General features: G+C 39.9%; 1 protein-coding gene across 3 annotated transcripts in view; it reads left to right on the forward strand.

Annotated features, from left to right (window-relative positions):
* The window catches only part of LOC124790158 (serine/threonine-protein kinase 19-like), a 46,058-nt gene that overhangs the window by 13,983 nt on the left and 10,680 nt on the right, over window positions 1-21,395 (forward strand). For all 3 annotated transcript variants that reach the window (XM_047257752.1, XM_047257754.1, XM_047257753.1), the window contains 2 exons: window positions 3,732-3,958; window positions 17,500-17,656. In XM_047257752.1, coding sequence (XP_047113708.1) covers window positions 3,732-3,958; window positions 17,500-17,656 — 384 coding nt within the window. The remainder of the gene's footprint in view (window positions 1-3,731; window positions 3,959-17,499; window positions 17,657-21,395) is intronic.

The raw sequence follows: 21,395 nt of genomic DNA on the forward strand, positions 1-21,395 counted from the left end.
CTCAATTTTTACCACAGTTTTTAATAGGTATGAAAAATTCTAGTTTCATACACCTGTAAGTATGGTTTGTATGTTGTGCAAAATTCATCAACGAATCTCTCTTACTTATGAATAGAAGTGTACCTTTAGCAACAAATGCAGTCAATAGTAAGTGAAAAAATGACGAAATTTCACATGTAAAAAAAATTATTTTGTTATGTTTTTAAACTTCCACTGCTATGAGTGTGAATCCTGAATCCTTCCTGGCCATGCTGACAAAGTTTTATGAATTTATTTTTAAAGGTATAGACAGTGGAAATTAAAAAGTCCTGTTAAGAAAGAATGCTTGTGCAGTTAATAACCTGGAAAGAGGACACTGCTCTATTGGGAAGCAAAGTAGGAAAGAAGCAAGATGTGAACAACTTATTTCATGCTGATGATTGAGTAATCATTCAAGAAAGTGAAGATGGCCTGCAAAAGTGTAAAAGTGACATCTCTTGAGGTCTACATATAACTTAAAGATTACGACAATTAAACTTAAGGTATTTGCTACTCTTCTGAGAAAATTGGTGCTATAAAAAATATGCCTCAAGGGTAAAAGACTGGAGCAAGTATTTGTCCAGTACTCAACTGGGTCATTCCATTGGAAATAATCATACGGAGATTGCATCATGGTTACAGATTTTAATGAAATTGGCACAATTAATACCTGCACTAAAGTAAGTTCATATCTCAGGTATTGAAATGTGAAACCCCTGTGGGGCTGCTAGCTCCTCTCAAGGTTACAATTTTGGCTGTTTCTTTCAAAAAAACGTGCCACTATGTGTGACCTCCTAGCACTTGTACTAAATCAGATACAGCCAAAAGATTGGTCTCATTTGAAAGGTAACACCTCTCCCTTGTAGGAGAAAGCAATAACATGTTGCAATGGTTCATGATTCGGAAGTAATACATTAAGAAACAACTACACAAGTTATCTCATTTTTGCACGTTTCCAATATTTTTTGTCTCGTGTGTAAATGATAGTACTGAAACAATATTTGGTGTGTGTAGAGAGGTGATAAGGCTGAAATCATAAAACAAATTTGGTTGTGTTAATTGCATGCACACACTGACTTTTTGGATTTTGAAAATTTCGAACTGTCAAAAATCACTATTTGGGACCTACCCAAATGCAGTGTGTTAAGGTCACAGCATGCCATAAATTGCTTCATTATGTACCTTGTATCTAAGTTTAATTACCCACAAAATATCTTTGTTACTCCCATTCATCATAAGTCATTTAACAATGTTCTAGTACTGATACACCATATATTATACCAGGCATGAGCCTATGAGTGGACGTTAAAAATGTGAAAGTCATGACAGTGACTAGTTTCAATAAAATCCGAAGGCTCTGAAATTACATGTATAGAACAGAAACATTCTGCAACTCTTCTTTCCCTTTCGTTTATCACCACCATCTTAGAGAAATTTCGCTTGTGAATGGTAGTGGTAAACAGTAGGTTATCAAGTTGGCAATGATTTCACACCATTATTGACAAACAGTTCATTGTTTCAATGATTGCCCACAGTTATTGACAAACAGTTCATTATTTAGCATGTTTTCAGCAGCATAACCAAAAAATGTGGAAACTAGTAGGCATTGCCAAGTTCTTCTTCATTAATTTATTTTTTTACAATAACAACTCTCCCATCTGTCACTAAAATCATGCACTGGTTTTTGATAGTAGAGAAAGACTTTCATTTCATTGAGTCATGCTCAAGATCTACTGAATTCTGCAAGTTATGTTTTAATTCGAAATGTTTTTTCATACATAAACACTGGGATGGGTGGCACATGCTACTTGTGATGGATGGGACAATTTGTAGTTTTCTGAAGTGTCCAAAGTACATTATTGACATTAAGTTAAATTCAACATTAAATTTTTCACTTTGTTTAATTTTTATGGTGTTAATCCAGAACTATTAGTCAAAACTGCAGACAAAAATAATGGTGACTTACTGAAATTGCCCATTAATCTTGTCTATCAAATAACAAATGTTTGAGTTCTGGCTAAAGAAATAAAGGATTTAAATTAAACATTGTATTTCGATTTCCTTAACTCCAAATGTCCCATCCATCACTTGTGGAAAGTCTGATATATGTAATAAAAATTTATTGTTTCTATGTACAGGCAGCACCCTAACACACCATCTGTAATTTTTTCACATATTATTGTAGGCAATGGTGCTTACCTAGCATATTCTGTACATGTGCCACTGGCTTGGAGTTTCTTTGCAAAGTGTAACATTTTTTGGACTTTGGTAAAGGTGTGTTTTTAAATTTTTCAGATAAATTTAACACTGTATGGTAGTGTGCAGGATGTGGTGACTTCATCTTGGAGCTGCATTAGCACACCAACATAAATATGTCAGACTGACTTGACGTTTCTCAGATGTGGATTTGGGTGACAGGCATATTTTATGCTTACAACTGTGTTTGTTGTTGTACGTTCACATAATACAAGTCGTATTAGCCACTGAAAATTAGATACTTGTGGCAAATGTCAAAACAGAAAAAAAGTTATTTTTTTATTTGCCTGCTACTCTGTTCCATAATTTCTTCCATTCCACAGTCTAATTTCTCTTTGCCACCATGAAGAAAACCATATTTTTGAATACAACAGACTATGCTACACCATCTAATTAAATATTAACTATGTATGGTGTGGCTGACAATTTGTCACTGCCACTTTTGTAATGCTTCCTAGGATTGAGAGCTACTTTACATTAACTAAATATGTTAGTTACAGATAATGAAAAAGGGCCATACTGGTTGCACACTTTTACTTGTGCCTCTGAGTGGAGGACGCTGGGAGCAGAAGCTTGTGATCAACTCACAACACATTGGTTGCTGAGACAAGCTCCCTCTTCTCCTCCCAGAGCAGCCAGCTTATATTGTATAAAAGAAACAAATATGTAATGGATTAATGCGTCACAGAAGTGGCACGAAAGATGGTGGTGAAATGCTAGAAGGACCAGGTAGAGCCTCTTCGCTCTTTTCTGCAAATAGTATTATCAATCACTGTGCACCACTTCACGCACAGATCAACACTATATTCACAATGGTTGCTTATTGTTATGGTGCACTGAACTGTTACATAACTAAGGTTCATAACGAGTGTAAATGATCCAGAATAGCACACTCATCCAACTTCCACCAATCGCAGAAAGGCCAAAGAAAAGTGTGTGATCAGTATTTTGAGATTACTTAAATGAATACACTTAAGTGCAGTATTTGAAACCAATCAAAATAAAGGATGTTCACTTTAATGGGTGTTGTAACTGTTGCATACAGAACTTTGGCAAATGGGTGTATGATACCCTAAACTACACCTTACTTCCAAGGAAACACTTCACAGCAGTGCTTAAACAAACTTATTATTCAACCGTTATTCAGAGTTAGCCCATCACCAGTCCCGTGCCAGTGCTTTCCAATTTCTGTATCCTATTCTCTGTAGTTCTTATGTGTGATTCAGACTATTTCATTAAATCATATGGATGTAAATAACACTTTTTATTCCTTGATTATGGGCAACTGTTGAATATCAGTTAGATAATAAATAATTTGAGATGAAGCATCATTATTTGGCAAAATACTACTTTTACTACATTCTGGCCTCCCATATATATACACATTAAGATACTGCATATCATTCAAAGTCAAAAGCTATTTACTTCATTATTGGCTTTCACATTTGTCTTTACAGAGTGTTTTACAAAGCAAAGGAAAAATTCGAATTTTCAAACTTGGTGGTGAGGAGTCTGCACTTGTGGCAATTTTTACTGAAGATCTGAAGAAACACGTGTTGAAATGGTGTGCTGAAAAACCAATAATCACACGTTTTTTGAATGATGTTTTACCGGAAATTGATGATGTGAGCATTGATAAGAGTGTACTTCAAAAAAAGTTCACTCTTTCGGAGCATGATATAAGGTTGGTAAGCGTGATACAGAAAGCAAATAAACATCCAGATGTGTGTAGATGCTGAAACTTATGTTTTTCATGAGACTCTTATTTTTCTTTGTCTATCTTTACAAAGTCTAGTTACATTTTGAAATTATAGCAGATAAAAATACTAGCTTTCGGGATCAGGGATCATTTGGAAAAAGAGGAAAGAGCTGGAGGAAACTACTCTAGTCAGGAATTAATTAGGAAAGTCAAAATGTAATTGGGTGAAATGAATTTTGAACCTGTGGTTAAAAAAGTGTTTTTTTCCAATCTTTGATTGATAAGAGGTTATTAATGTGTCATAGCATTCTTTTAGTTCAGTGTGGAAAAAGTCAGTTATGAGCAACAACTCTCAAACCATACTTTTTGATCTTCTTTACGAGAAAACCACAAACTGCACAATCAAATGCTTTTGATATGTTGCAGAAAATATCAGTTGGCGGTATGGTGTCTTTAAATTTTGTATCCACTGATTCTTGAATTAGAAAAATGGCATTTTGAAATCCAGTTTGAGGCATATTCCTATTGTTCCATGTCTCTACAATATGTTGTGGACCTTCGCCTCTCAGATGATTTTCCATCAGGTATGTCGCATGCTGTTCCCCCTTTGCCCTCTGGGATTTCCAGTTAGTATCTTCTCTGCTACTTCTGTATCAACCATCAGTACCACTTGCCTTGCCCTCTGCATTCATGTGGACTTTGCTGTTTAGCAATACATCCTCTTCATAATATTGTCAATCACCATATAGCAGAGACGTTGAATCACAGACAGACACAATAAAAAGTAAGCTATCAGCCAAAATATGTTCTTCTGAATTAAAGAGCATGTACACACACATTCACACAAACACAATTCGTACACACATGACCATTGTCTCTGGCTTCCGAGGCCAGACCGGCAGTCATTTTGTTGTGCCTTTCTGCGACTCAGTGTCTCCACTATATGATGAGTAGCTATCTATCCTTTCATAATATTGTCATTCTATCCTGGATTTTCCATTGTTTGACTTGACTGCTTTTTGATACATGGCTCATTACGCATGGTATAAAGTGCATTCTCATATTGTCTTTTCCACTTATCTCCTTTGCAGCTGGAGTCAATTATTCTGCAGAGTACCTCTCAAACGTGTTCGTTGCTATCTCATACTGTTAGCAGCCAAGTTTCTGAGGCCTATGTGAGCATTATTCTTATGAGGAGTTTATAGAGATTTAGTGGTGCAAAATAAGAGCCTTGAAGAAAATAGTTATATTAGAGCAAAATAAGCTCTATTGGCTGCCTCTAGCTGTTTAATTTTGGAGGAGGTATCATAGTAGGTAATGGCCAATTTCATGCATTTAAACTCCTTGACATTCTCAGATTCACAACCAGATAAAGCTATTGACTTCAGCATGTTTCCTGTGTCTACTCATTTGCAAGCTGTAAATTTAGTCTTTAACTCATTGTCAGTTCCATGTCTTTAGCAGCCTGTTTAACACAATAAATGTTTCTGGCATTACCATCTGAAATCTTCTAAGTTTATATTAGTAGTGTAGACTAATATATGCACTGTTTTGTGGATGATTGTCTCCCTGGCCAGCAAGTTAGCTTCTTGTATTATATGTTCCAGTGCTGCGTTAAAAAGAAAGGAACCCACTATGACCTTTCCTTGGTGTTACATCATAGTGAATATCCAGTGGCTCTGCTAATTCTCATAGAACCCTGAATCTGCTATTTGGAGTGCTTATTGTCATCCTCAACATTTTCAACAGCTTCTCAGATATTCCCATTTCTCTCAGGGCAGTATATAATTTATTCTTATCCACATTGTCATATGCATCTTTAAAGTCAACAAATAGGTGGTGTGTACCAATTCCAGATTCAGTTTTTTTTTTTTTGTAAGATTTCTCTCAAGGTGAAAGAAACTGCTCCACCATTTGCTTTCCTGGGAAAAATCCATGTTGGTATAGGAATGTTTCTGTCTGGATGATCAGGTGGAGGCAGTAAAATGGGCTTAGTGAGTACTTTATACTCCATGTTTAGGAGTGTTATTCATCAATAGTTTGCACACTCCATTTGATCTCCGTTATTGTAGAGAGCGCACGTAATACCTCCCTTCACTTCTCAGATCAACATCAGTATTTTTAAGAGGAACTGTTCCAGTTTCTGACTACCCTGTTTTAGTAATTCTGCAGGGATTGCAGCTGTTCCAGCTACCTTGTTATTTGGTCATTTGAACGAAGTTCTTACTTCTCCAACTATTGGAGGGACCAGATTCTTTCCATTTGCTGCTGCTTGTTCAGTTCATAGGAACTCCTTGTGTCATCAGTACTTGAGCCATTGTTAACAGATCCTTTCTCTTAGCATATGATGAAACCACTTTCACCCTTGGCTAGGATACTATTAGAGTTTCATTCTGAAGCCATAGCCACACCATTTAACACTGTCAGTCATTCTCTTTTCTTTTCTTGGTGAAATCTACTTCAGTTCTCCTTTTCTCTTCATAATCTTGCTTTATTCTTCCCATACAGTTGCTTTGTAATGTCTTCTTGTATGCCTTATTCTATTCTTTAGTTTCTGCCTTTCATTCAGCATCGAACCATGGGTTTCTCGTGTGTCTAAATTCTATTCCCAGTGCTTCATGTTCTGCAGCTTCAATTACCATCTTAATCATTTCCCACATTTCTTGAATACTGTTGTGCTTCTTTTCTCCCTTCAGTGCCTCTGTTAGTACTTCTTGGTGTCATTTCTTAATTTCAGGTGCCTTAGGGCAGCTGCGCATGGTTTGTTGCAAATACTTTTGGTGTATTAGATATACTTGTTTTAATGCTGGCCCATACCAGATAGTGATCTGAGTCAATTTTTGGGCTCCTGAATCTTCTCACATATCAAGCTGGTCTGATCTGTGTAGTATCTATCAACATATTGTCTATGTGGTTCACTATGTTGCATCAGGGGATTTCCCTGTCTCTTTGTGGATGTTTTTATGTGGGAACTGTATGAAACCAACAAACATATTATGAGATGCTGCAATTGAAATTAATCTGATTCTGTTATCATTGTTGTGTGTTAACTGTGTGGACCGGTTGTTGGTCTGAATATCTGTTCTCCCTCCACATGGGCAATGAAATGTCCAGCTACTATTTTATCAGGATTGGGTAGTAATATATTCTTTCAGGCAGTTCATAGAATAGATTTTTTTCTGAACCTTGTAAAACAAGTGGAAGTCCAATTCATGTACTTCCGTGGAGCCATTATAAAATAAGATTGCTTCTCATATCTGTGGCTTCCATTCTCAGTGCAGCATATTTCTTGGAGGGCTATAATTCCAGTCTTAAGTTTCTTTAGTTTATCCAGCAATATTTTTAAGGCATCCAGACTGCACAAAGACTAGTGTCCCATGTTCCTATAGAAACATCTGCTTTATACTTTTTCTTTTTTTCTTTCCATATTTTGTTATCCTGTAATCTGTCCTTTTTCTTGCTAGGTCTCCTTCCAATCATCTGCCCCGCTTCTTTTCATTGTAGTATTGTGTCATTTTGGTATTTGCAGTTACTGTTTGTAAAAGTGTGTTGATCAGCTCCCTGCCAGCTGGACCAGGATTTGTTCTTCAGGTTTACTTCCCCATGCAGTTTAGCTTCGGTTTGCCTGGAGACACCTTTTTTCCTGTTATGTGGAACACATTTTGTCTGGCTTCCACACTGAGGTCTGAAGGGATTGTGTGGCCCTACTGGTAGCTATGATACCGATTCCATCTAGCAACTTCAGTTAGCCCAGTATTTCTCTTAGATTATTGTCTGGTGCACCAATTTACAGTTATTTCAAATGTGCAAGTGGTTTTACCCAGCAGAAACCACATTGCCATACTTGTCCCTTACTCATTTGTCTGTGGTATTGAATATGTTTGTTGGAGCTGTGCCAGTACCTCAGTTCTCTCTCTCTCTCTCTCTCTCTGTCTGTCTGTCTGTGTGTGTGTGGGGGGGGGGCTAGAGTTGTGTGGTTAAATCTTATTATTATTGTTATTGGAAAGTTATACTTTTTGATGTTTTGTTGCATATTAGTCAGTCAATGATAGTGTACGTCAGCAATGTAATTTTTTCAGATTAATTTTCTGTAATATATCACTACAAATTCCAGTGTCTGTGATAGATGTGCTACCTTCCAATAATTATTATTGTTTAAGGTCTAAGGGAGAATTGTGTACAGAATCTCATGAAACAAAGTCTACATCATAAAAGTTAATTTCAGTTAAATATATACTGTGGAAAAAATTAAAGGGTCACATTTTTGAAACCCAGTCATTTTCCTCCACTGCAGTGCACAAATTTGAAATGTGGCTCAAAAGTGGCTACAGCCTTCCTCCATTATAATGCAAAAGCATGGTACCCTGCAATGTAACCATCCAGCTCGGCAAATCTTCGAATGGGTAGGTGTTGCCACATGCAAAAGAAGACCACAACTCAGAAGTTCATGTGAGGTGGGTTAAAGATGTCACATTGGCATCAAATTTAACCACAATTTTGGCCAAAGCACCATGGGAAGGCCATCACAGCCCCCCCCCCCCCCCCCACCCACCCACATCTCACCCCTTCTCGTGATGCCTTTATGATGGAGGTCAGAACCGCAACACCCAGCGTTGAAATTGCCCACTTTTCTTATGGGTGGACAAGAAAAACGTTTTAGCTATACCACCTCTCAGAATAGAGGTGGAAAGGCCTCAGGAGGTGAGATAAAAGAGGGTCAATGAAAGGACCTCTTCTCTTGGTTTGTTCCCCTTAGGGGCTCAGCATTTGTTTGCTGACTCTGGGCTTGGCGACCCCGTGGGTTCCTGAGCTGGGGACCATCAGCCCTCTGCCACCATAAGCTCTGGGCAGCAGTGGAATGTTGTGTGTTTTGGAGAAAGGGAGTCTTGACTTCACCGCCTGGACTGCTAGGAAGATACACACCTCGATATAAAAAAAAAATTAAAAAAAAATCTTAAGGTGCACTACATGCTGATGATGTGAATGGTTGTTGAGGTAAAACAGTCTCTAGTGGGCAACCTCTGGGGCACCTGCCGCCCCCAGTTGTGTGAAGCTTGCTCAGTCATGTAGGGCTCTGCCTGGGTAAATGGTTGTTTCCCTATCGTCTCATGGGATCCCTGTGGAATGGTCTCATCAAACTACTACTCCTGACAGGCTGGGTGTACTGTCAGGTAGTACCTACATATGCTCATCAAAGAGAACTCGCTTGGTCAGTTCTCTCAAAAAGAAGTCTCAGAATCATAGTAACAGGGCATTAGTGTGCCATAACACTTTCATTGTAATCAAGCAAACTGGATGAACTTCTAAGAAGGTATCCCCTTTCTATATTCACAAGGCATTGGAAGGTATTGCTGGGTCTCTTAAAAAGTGTCAAACGACTGTGTAATGGAACACTTCTAGTTGAAACTGCTAATTCACCCCAAATATCTAAGCTGCTGGGATGTAAGGCCTTATTTGACTACCCAGTCGAGTCTGAGTCACATAACACCCTTAACTTCAATAAGGGTGTGGTTACCTGCTCCAAACTAATGCAGGTGGACCCCATGGAGTTACGTGAAGAATGGAAAAATATGGGCATCGTGAAAGTGCACAAGTATATGAGGAGTGTCAATGGCAAATTGGAAAAATCAGCAACATTTATTCTAATGTTTAGTACTCTGGAAAGGCAAAGGTCCCGAGTTTGAGTCTCGGTCGGGCACACAGTTTTAATCTACCAGGAAGTTTCATATCAGCGCACACTCCGCTGCAGAGTGAAAATCTCATTCTGGAAACTCCGGAATTACCTGATCATATCCTTGTAGGCTATATCCGTCTTAAGGTTCGCCTGTTTGTTCATAACCCAGTGTGATGCTACAAATGTCAAAGATTTGGCCATACCACTATGGGATGTAATGGGAGGGCTACATGTTACAATTGTGGGGGGTCGGCTCATGCTATTCTTGTACACTTCCTCCAAAATGTGTAAACTGCTCCAGGGATCACTCAGTGTGGAGCAGAAGTTGTGAGGTTTACAACAAAATCCAGGAGTTGAAAGTCAAGAGACATGTACTCTATGGTGAAGCTAAAAAATCTTTCAAAGCTATCCAACCATCGGTTTTTGCTACTTTCTTTTGCATCAGCCCTTAAGATTCCAATCGCTAAGTGTGATGCCTCAACACAAACTCAGACCACAGATTCAGGTACGAGCACGTGCACTTGTCGGTGTACCTATGGGAGAAACACTCCAGTTGAAACTGAAGTCACTCAAAAGACATCAGTAATGGGCTTATAACCTAAGCCACATACCACTACCCATCATTAGAAATCAACTAATCCATCCCCACAACCCAGGTAACCACCTCCTCCCACCAGTAAAGGTAACATCTTTCGAAAAGTAGCTTCAAGTCCAAGAAAGTGGTAGTTAAATCTTCAGATCAGCGAGCTCTCTCCCTCTCTGATGGGAACTATGCTCTTGAGGATATGGGCTTCCAATTGCAGGAACCAGAGAGCAAGGAACTGGCCAATGTTCCCCCTGACCTCCCCGGTAAATCACCATCTCCGAGGGAGAAAGAACAGAACAACCATCGCTAAACAATGGTTTCCACAGGGCCATCTGTGTTGCAGTGGAATTTGAATGGATGTTGCTCACATTTGGAAGAATTACAGCTTCTGGTTCAGGAGAAACTGTTCTGCATCTGCGTACAAGAAACATATCTTAAAGTCATCGGCACACTTGCATTACGGGGTTACCACCCATACAGGAAGTACTATACTACTGGAGACAGGGCTAAAGGTGGAGTTGTTTTCATTGATGACAGATGTGACTCCTCTTACCACGACCATGCAAGCAATTGCCGTGAAAGTTCTTGAACCCTTTAAAATCACAGCGTGTTCTTTGTACCTTTCCCCTAACGATGCTTTGGGTGCAGATACTCTGGCAGAACTCTTCCAGGCAATCCCATGCCCATTCCTTCTTGTGGGGGACTTTAAAGCACAGTGCAATGGGGTCGGCTACCACCTGCTCCAGGTGCCGGATGATTGAGAGACTCGTCCATTCTGAGAATATCTGCCTTGTGAACGCGGGTCAGGTGATAACTTTTCCACAGCTACATGGTCTCTTTCAGCTGTTGACCTTTGTTTTTGTTCCCCAACTATTGCAGACTCACTTCAGTGGGAAGTAGCTGCAGATTTACATCTAGTGACCACTTCTCAGTGCGGATCCGTTTGACTACTAGGATGGTAGCTGACAGGAGACCATGCAGATATATGATACAAAGGGCAAACTGGTTGCAGTACAGCCAACAGGCTATTTGTGAACAAAAGGTTTGTGCTCAGGAGATGGTTGCCCATGTCACTTGTGAGATACAACAGGCTGCCGTGGAGTCCATCCCCCAGTCGAGTAACCACCTCAGATGAAGGCCTGTACCTTGGTGGAATGACGAACTGTCAATTGGCAATCAGGGCCAGACGAAGAGCTGTGTGGAACTTCAAACATTGCCCAACTACAGAAAATCTTCAAGCCTTCAGATCTGCATGAGCACATGGGAGGCGAGTGATAAAAGAATGGAAGAGGGCTTCCTGGAGGAAATTCATGACTTCGATTAATTGGTCCACTTTCATTGCACAAGATTGAGAATCAATAAGACGGATTGCAGGCAAGGTTAGTACACATCCCATTACAGTCTTGTCAAGTAATGGGATCTTGGTGGACATGCCAGAAGACATGGCTCAGGTTTTAACTGGAGACTTCTTGTCATCCAGACAAGCTCCTGCTTTTCAGGTGTTTCGTAGGACTACAGAGATGAGGGAGCTCAATTTCTTCTTCATAATGAGGAAGTCTACATCCTTCCATTCTCCATGTGGGAACTGGAATCGGCTTTGTCTGTAGCCAGAGACTTTGCTCCAGGATCTGATAAGATCCATTATGCCATGCTTTGTCATCTGTGCCCTGAAACGAAAGGACAGCTCCTCTCTGGTTTGTCAGATCTGGTGGACAGCACCCCACAACTTGGAAGGAGGCAATATTAATTCCATTCTGGAAACCAGGCAAGGACCATAGCGCCCCTAACAGTTACTGGAGTGTAGCCGTTACCAATGGGTAAGATTCTTGAACGTATGGTCAACCGCCGCCTTGTCTGGTTGCTTGAATTCTGAGGTCACCTGAACCACTCCCAGTGTGATTTCAGGCACTACCATTCTACCCTTCACAACTTATTTCTACTGGAGACGGCAATACAGGAGTCCATCTTATCCCAAAACCATTTGGTTTTTGTGTTTTTTGACCCCAAAAAAGCATATGACACTACTTGGAGGTACAACATCCTTCGCCAACTTCATGAATGGGGACTACGTGGACATCTGCCTCTTCTTATCCAATCCTTTCTCGAGGACTGGCATTTTCAATATCGTGTTGGCGATGCCATGTCATACTGCTGTGTTCTAGAGAACTGGGTCCCCCAAGGCAGTGTCCTCAGTGTCACATTGTTTGCCATTGCTATCAATGGCATTTCCTCCGCAGTGAGGAGCCCTGTCAAAAGCTCTCTGTTTGTGGATGACTTTGCAATCTTGTACTCTTCCTCTGATCTTATAACAATGGTGAGGCAGCTACAGTTGACCATTAGGAGGCTGGAAACCTGGGCCAGGACAACTGGTTTTCAGTTCTCACCCAAGAAGATTACATTTGTCAATTTTAACCGTGCTCGTTGAAGTTTTAACCATCCAGTGCTCACAATGAGGGACAACATTTTATGTTTTCAAGACACTGTGCACTTTTTGGGTTTATTATTTGACTCAAAATTAACCTGGCTTCCACACCTGAAAGACCTATGAACCTTCCAGTCATTGAATATTTTGAAATGCCTTAACAGAAAAACCACGGGGAGCTGACAAGTCCCAGCTCCTGCAGTATTAAAGGACATTTGATTGATCAATTTTTTTGGCAGCCTGGTCAATGGATGAGCCTTTCCTTCCTACGTCAAGATGCTAGATGCTATCCACCATGAACGCATTTGGATATTGAGTGAATCCTTTTGGACCAGCCCAATTCAGAATCTGTGTGCATAGGCTGGTGAACCACTACTCTGGATTCGGCAACATATCCTTTTGGCTCGACAGGCATTGAAAATCTCAGCGTCATATCACTCCTTGATATTTAGTTCAGTGGTCTAATCCACCTTTTAACGACTGTTCAGGAATCGGCCCCATGTGACCCACCCATTTGGGATACATGCTACAGACGGTCTTAAGGATCTGGATCTATCAGGCATCAAAATACACAACCAGGTATGGAACGCATTGCCACCTTGGCATCTTCAGAGACCCAAAACTTGTACTCCAGATTTTGTTTTTACAACTTTGTTGTTGTTCATTTTCTGTACATACTGGAGTTTTACCATTGTTTATACAGGTGGGTCCCAGCAAGAGGATGTCCTCAGTTGTTTTGGTGTTTTCCCTGATAGGGTTTTTAAAGTGCGACTCCCAGAACAATTTACAAATTATGATGCGGAATTATATGGCATTCTGATGGCACTGGAGAGGGTTCACAGACATCACCGTACAAGATTTCTTGTCTGTTCTGACTCTCTTAGTGCACTGCAAGCACTTAACTGAATGTATCCAGTAGACCCGCTGATTCAGCTTATCCATGACTTCTTACATCAGCTCCAACACCATGGCAAGGAGGTGATCTTTCACCGGGATACAGGCCTACGACATGGCCAACTAAGCCACTAAGGAAGTATGTTGGCATGGTGCTGTCTATCAGTGTCTCATCCCACTGCATGCCATCATCTCATTTTCTGACAGACGCATCATGCGTCAGTGGGAGACTGAATGGTTGAAGGTGACAGACAACAAAATATGTTTGCTCAAATCGACCACAAAGGCATTTCGGACTTCATGTCAGCATCACTGCTGGAAGGAGGTTCTGCTTACCAGATTGCGCATCAAGCATAGTTCTTTAACACAAGGCTTCCTCCTCCAGTGGGAGGATCCACCACTCTTTGAAGTTTGTGGTGTGCCACTTTCAGTTCAGCATATTGTGGCTATATGTCATATATACTGGTATTAGGACAGCCCTTCAGTCTCGATGGAGATTTACCCACCATCCTTGCAGATACTGATTCCAGTTTTACAAGGGTGGGAAAATTTTGTGAACTGTCAGGCCTCATCCCTAAATTTGTCGGGCAGGGAGGCAGACTTTAATGCATTATAAACAGCTCCGCATGTGGGGACAGCCTTCACCCCACCCATGACTTTTCATCAGGGTGCTGATGGCCATGATGTCGAGTGCCCCTCACCTCAAATCACCACCACCAACACTATCATCATCATCATCATCTTACACACATTTTGCTGTCAAAAACAACAATTTGTAGTGCAGTATGAAACAGAATGACATTCTTGACAACCTCCGACACCATCCAAATGATTAAACCTTCTCTAAGGACATTGTGGGGCTGCAACTTCTTTGGACCTAATCTGATCCCTTTGGAGTGTAGCATGACCACAATTTCTGCTCTGGTATACAGGATGGAAACACTAGGGCCATTCAGAACCATTCAGTGAAATTTGAAGGTTATCCGAAGCAGCAAAGGTCGTTTGTTTCTTCAGCCCTCCTGTTTCACGCTGTTCTATGGCATGATTGAGAGGGGGAGGGGCAGGTTGCGACTTTGAAAGTTGCATGAAGAAAACAGTAAACAGTGCCTCATAAGACCCCCACCGCCCTCCCCCAATTTGGCAACACCCTCGGTGCCAACTGCACCTTTGCTGAGTACTTTAAAAATATACTTGTACAGAGACAAGCCTTGATTGATTTCTAGGCACCTGTGAGCAAATAAACCAGTGACACCCTTCAGCTGAGTTGTGCTACACTGTTGCTCTTGTGCGTGCTTGCAGATGTGCTGAATATGAGCAGTGTCTAAGGAGTTGCCTGTCCACAAGTGCTTAGGAATTGGTTGAGGGTTGTCTCCATAAAGGTACATTTTTAAAGCACTCAAGAAAGATGTGTGGATGGCACTGCGGGATGTTGCCGAGTTGGGGGAGTCTTAGAGGGACCCTTTGCTGTTTTATTCATGCGAATGTCAATGCCCTCCCCTCCCCCTCCTTGATGACACCATAAGAGGGTTGCAACAGCATAAACACTCTTCGCTGCTGCAGATCACATTCAAATTTCCTTGATTGGATTTGAATTGTCCATAGTGGTTCCACCCTGTATACCAGAGCAAAAATTATGGTAACACTACACTCCAAAGGGTTCAGATCACATTAACGGGGTTGTAGTTCTATGGTGTCCTTAGAGAAGGGTTGAATCATTGGGGGGTGACAACAGTGTCAAAGGTTGTCAATAAATATGGTCTGTAGCACATTGCACTGCAAACTTGTTTTCAGTCACAAAATGTGTGTAAATCAATGCCCCAAGGGAAGGGATGGTTTTATTGACACCCTTTACGCGCCATCCCCTGAGGCCTTTCTGCAATGAGTCTGAGTGACAGTGTTTCAGATGTTTTCCTCAGCTAACCATAAGAAGGCTGCATTATTTCAACACTGGCCATCACGGTTCTGTCTTCCATTGCAGAAGTGTCAATAGAAAGGATGAGGTGTGGTTAAGGGGAGGAGGTGGCGGGAAGCGGTGATCTTCCCATGGTTTGCCATATGGACAGTGAAATTGGACATAATTATGGTGAAATTTGGTGCTAATGCATCATTATTACCCATTTTACACCTCATATGAATGTCTCAGCTCAGGCCTTTCTCTTATTCATGTATATACACCTTGCTTTTTGAAGCTTCACCAAGCCTGTGATGTCACAGAGAACTGTGCTTTTGCACCATTAAAAGGAAGGTTGTTGGCAACTTCGAACCAAATTTCAAACTTCTCTGGCACATGTGGAGAAAATGAATGGTTTCAAAAAGTGACCCTTTAATTCTGTCGTGGACTGTATGAAAGGAACAAATATGGGCCTTACTAAGTAGCTCCAGAAACTGGTCGATACGCGTAACCTAAAAATCAGTGTCTTTTGGAATCTGAGATTCATTCTTGTTGTAAAATAGGAAATATTCAGAGCACATAAGACTAATCAGTAATTAGAGAAAATTGCCAGGAAAGTGAGTGAAATGGGATGGAAAGGCAGATTGGAAGAAAATGTATAAACGAACATAAAAATAATAAACAGTAAATAACAGAAGTAAAGGTAACAACCCACCATATAGCTGAGGTGTTGAAATGTCAATTGGCACATGAACCACACTGAGAATGTTGCTAGCTGTTGGATGAATTCTTGTTTAGGCTTACTGGAGCAAAGCTACACCACATTGTCCACATTAAGTACATTGTGCAGGCACTGCAGCTCAACTACACGATTGAAAATGGATTTGTCCAAAAGCTAGCTATTATATCTGTTTTGTTTATGTGCCAATTGCCAACTCGGTGCTTCATTTGTATGTTGGATTGTTAACATTTTGCATTAACTAAAAATAAGTTATCCTTGCAATATATGACATTTCATCCTTCCCTCCTGTGTCTCCTCTGATTTCCTCCAGCACTTTCCAGGAATCTCCTGTTAATTCCTAGCACTCCAATGGCAAGTGGCACTCAGCATTGCGAATTTTGTTTTCCCCTCTGATTTCGAGTGTCATTTGACCTAATTTTTTGTAGTTCTCACGTGCTTCGTTCTTGAATCTGACTGTACTATGCTCTTCAGTACTGTCATCTAGAGAAGCCCGAGTTAACTGGGTGTCAAACTGTAGCAGTTGTGTTGAGAGAGAGGTTGTAATTATTATGTTCAAGTTAGTAGGTGCGAAATGGTTAATTCTCTGCACACAGTCCTTTCTGAGGAAGAGATTGTAGAGATTTAGAGAGATGTCTAAGTGAAAATGACAGTGACAATGCTTTTGGTGATAATGGTGCTTCATTTGTAAACAGTTCAAGTGAAATGAAAATGGAAAGTCCACTGAGAAGAGCTTAAAAACTATCATACAATGAAGAGTTTTGTACTGTAATGCTTATGTAAATATATCTAAGAGTGCACTTTTTGATGCGTACCCTAATTGTTGGTCAGTGGCCTCGCTGGTTTCACGAAATGACTCGCGCAATTCTCTGTGGTGTGCTCGCCACCTGGCTGGCCGCAATTCAAATAAGAGTGCGCTGAGATGCCCTGTGTCTGGAGTGCAAAGGATTAAAGCTAATTACTTTATAATTACTACTGCTGCTGCTGCTTGCTAACCAGTCTTTATTGTTTGTGTGTATTTAATAGTGGTTAAATTTTGGTGAAAATATTCCTTATAAATATTATATCTAAATTAACGATGATATGAAAAAGATAGAGTGCTAGTCACCGTATAGAAGAGGCTTTTAGTCACAGATATGCGCAATGAAAAGTGCATGTCTGCAACTCGAGCCACCTCTATATGGTGAGTAGCAATTTATCCTATTCATATTGATATTATTCCATGCTGGACTTTCTGTTGTTTTATTTCTAAATTAATAATACAATAGGAAACACTAAGTGAAGAAATTGTGCCTTTTACATAGTTTGAATTTTTTACAGATTTTTGTTTGGATGTGGTCTGCTAACATTAAGATCAGCTTCGAGTTTTTGGTTCTCTTTTCCAAATGCTGGAGATTTCATGAAAACTTACTTAAAGGGGAGGAAAGCTGTCCTAGCAACAATAAAGAGGAGCAAGTTCAGTGAAATTCTACAGCCTGTGAGAAAATAGTATTATTTATTCCTAATTTAGAAATTACTAACAAACCATCATATCAAAACAAAACATACACACTGTTATTTTATCAATGACACAGCAATGCATTTATGTATGTATTTCTGCTGAGCTTACACTTCTCTTTAATTACTTTTATTCTTCCAGTTTTCAATAAAAGCAGCAAAGAACTTCAAGGTGGGAGGAGGTCAGTTCTCATTTTGACCATAAATTTTCACATCTCGTAGGTGGTGGTAAATGGTGAGAACTGAATCACATTTGGTCTGGCAAATGCTAGGGTCTGTTGGTAGTGTTAGCTCAAAGCCTCCACAGATTTTATCACCATGAGCTCTGTGTATAGTTCAGCGAATAACATTAGGCACAACGGAACTTAATTTAAAAGGGGAGATGTTGGCTTAATCACAGTGTGTGAAGTGGAATTCATATTTTGGTTAAGCCATTCTGATTCAAATTTTCTGTGGTTTCCTTACATGCTGATTGGTTGATAGTTTCTTTATCAGGACAGTCAGTTTCTGTCTGAGTTGTAATCTGACTTAGGTGGTGTTCCCTTTCTAATGAAGTTTATATGTTAAACTACAACTTTTGTCTTTGCCTTAGCCACTTGATTCACAAGGAACGTAAAAGCATTAGTCTTATGAGAAGAAAAGTTGCTACTCGCCATATAGCGGAGATGCCGAGATGTTACATACCATCCTGGATTTTCCATTGTTTGAAAATGTCAAACTTGTTATCCTTATTCTTTATAAAAAGAAGTATAACTCCTATACATACAGCTAATATCGCAAAAAGTTCTGAACAGGCATCTACTTGAGTATATTCTGCAGTCCAGTAGCGCTAGTTCCAACCAGATACACCTATACGTGTTTGAGTAGTATGTTACTCTTCAGTGATTTCGGATGTCAGTGTTATGTTGTTGTTTTTTGTGGTCTTGGTCCAAAGACTGGTTTCATGCAGACCTTCGCACTATCCTATTCTGCTCCCTGAGCTAACTTCTTATTCTGTGCATAAATGCTGCAACTTGCATGTATTGGAAGTTCCATACTGTATTTGATACTTGGTCTCTTTCCACACAGGCTCAGCACAATCGACTTGCTTTCAGGAGGACATGGTTCAAACCAGCATCTGGCCATCCTGATTTAAGTTTTCTGCGATTTCTCTAAACTGCTTCAGGCAAAAACCGGTATGAGATTCTTTTGAAAGGGCATGGCCAACTTCCTTCCCCATCCTTCCATAATCTGATGTGACTGATGACCTCACTGTTTGGTCCCCTCCCTCAAATCAACCAACCAAACAATCTCCTTGTACAATTTTTACCCTCCATTACCAAACTGACAGTTTCTTGGTGCCTCTGGATGTGTTCTATCAACAAACCCAATTTTTTGTCAGTTTGTTTTATAATTTCTTTACCTAATTTGATTAGGACAGTAACAGACTTTACAAATTATATCGAAGACTTCCATTGGTGTTGGTAAACTGTAGGGAGTACTAACTTACAAAGAGGACACTGAATGCAAGTTGTCGTTCTCAGCTCGAAGACTGATGCACATCTCCATGCTGGCATGTCCAGTGCAAATCTCATCACTACACATTACTGCTACCTAAACCCAAGGTTACTACATAGAAGGTTGTGCCAATGCATTTGACCGTGATTGGCTGTCAAGAAGCAGTAACAGCATGAAACACATTCTCATGCTTTGATATGGAACTGATTCACATAAACTAACATTAATTTATGAAAACTGAAGGGCGATGTAATGAAGCATCCCCCCCCCCCTGCCCCCCCCCCCTCCCACACACACACACACACAGTGATGTAACAAAATAAAAATGATGTTGTTATTCCATGGAAAAGTTGGAATTTGAGATTTCGCTTACTGTTTTATAAATCACAAATGTCGTAAGAATCATGCATTGACCATTGTCATAAAATATTGCATTATGAAATGTGAATAGTTTTTACTTGCAGTTTCGCATGGCTTGAAGCATTCACAGCTAGCGTGCTATTGATTAAGAAATTGCATTATCGTCTTTCTAATTACTTCATGATCGTAGATACGATCATACCCGGTTGTGAAGTTATTGTTATGACCAAACAATTTCCTAAGGGACCAGAAAGTTCTTAAGGGTGCAAAAACAACTGTAACATCACACAAAAGGGAAATTCAATATTAAAGCTGATGCAAGAAGACGATAAAATAGTTTTCTTTTTATCAATGTAACACGCACAATGGACTGCTGATCTTGGTGTCTGTAATCTTAGCAAAATGCATAATTAAAATGAAAATAATACTGAGGAGATGATAAGAATGAGCACTGCTAAATGATTCAGTATTCCCAGAACAAATATTTATTATAACTAAAACATATATCTTACCTTAAGCTTAGTACTACAATGACAGTAGATTTTTATGTCTGTATCATGTCCATTGAGCGCTCTTTTATATGGCCATTGTCCTTTTGAGTCACCCGTGCGTCGTCACGATAAGTTATAACAGTTCTTCTTACACTTCACTCAAACTTAGATGGAACATGTTTTTTTTATTTATTTAGTAAAAATATTAGATCAGACCGCCACAAATCTGCGTCCGTCTTACTTAAGAAAAACAGCACAAGTCTTAAGCGCTCAAGGCTTCATTTGTTCTCCAGCAAACAAAATAGTGAAGGATCGCATATCTATCCGTATTTATCTGTTTATATTGCCGCCCAAAGACGACGAATTACATTATTTAGAAAATTCCACCATCGCTATGCGATGCCTTATTATACATTAATCATTCTTTATAAACAAGTATTTGCCTTCTGGCTGAAAGTATTAACTATTTGCTGTTTTAATGAAGCCAAAAATAGCAAATATCACAACACACACAGTGACTGAACTTACTACTTACTGAGGCCATGAAAATCTTACATTGTCTTTCTAGTAATTGCAAGAGAAAAATTATAGATTATAGCTTCTCTCGACATATATAAGTGTTCCATTAGTTTTTAACACACAGCTTCACCCACATACATGTATGTCGCATATATTGCACACACACATATATGTCTGACTATCCTATTTTACACCATACGACTCCAAAGAAGATGTGAAATTTATCTGTGGTATTCGGCTGTGTGGCGTGATCTTTGATCCCGAAACATGTTGACAGAAATATTGGCAAACCGCAGAGCTCATTCTCGCGGCGTGGTTTACACAATGAGCAGCATAACAAAAAGGCAAATTGCACTTTATACTTTTAAAGCTTGCCAAGTTAAGTAAATCCATTTTGGTATATGTTAGTTATGGTTTCATCAAAATAATCAGCCCTCTGAGGCTCATAATTTGTTTGCTAGGATGGGCTTGGCAACACTGGGATTCCTGAGCTGGGGATCTGGTAAGCACTACCAGTCATCTGTCACTATAAGCTCTGAACATGCTTCAGTGACCACCATATGGTGTGGCACTGGAACATTGTGTGTCACAGGGAACAGGGATCTTTGTTTGACCACCCAGATCACGAGGGTGGAAAAACCTCTACAAAAGGAAAAAACCTCAATTTCAAAGTGTACTGCATGCCAATGAGATGCATGGCTGTTGTGGTGGAACAGTTGTTGGTGGACAACCTCCGGGGAATCTGCTGCACCTCAATTGTATAAGGCTTACTCAGACACACACATCTCTGTTGTGAGTGGATCTGTATTTCCCTAACTGATTGTGGAACTGAGATGGAATGCTTGAAATGAA

This window comes from Schistocerca piceifrons, chromosome 3, assembly GCF_021461385.2.
Source record: "Schistocerca piceifrons isolate TAMUIC-IGC-003096 chromosome 3, iqSchPice1.1, whole genome shotgun sequence".
Taxonomy (NCBI): domain Eukaryota; kingdom Metazoa; phylum Arthropoda; class Insecta; order Orthoptera; family Acrididae; genus Schistocerca; species Schistocerca piceifrons.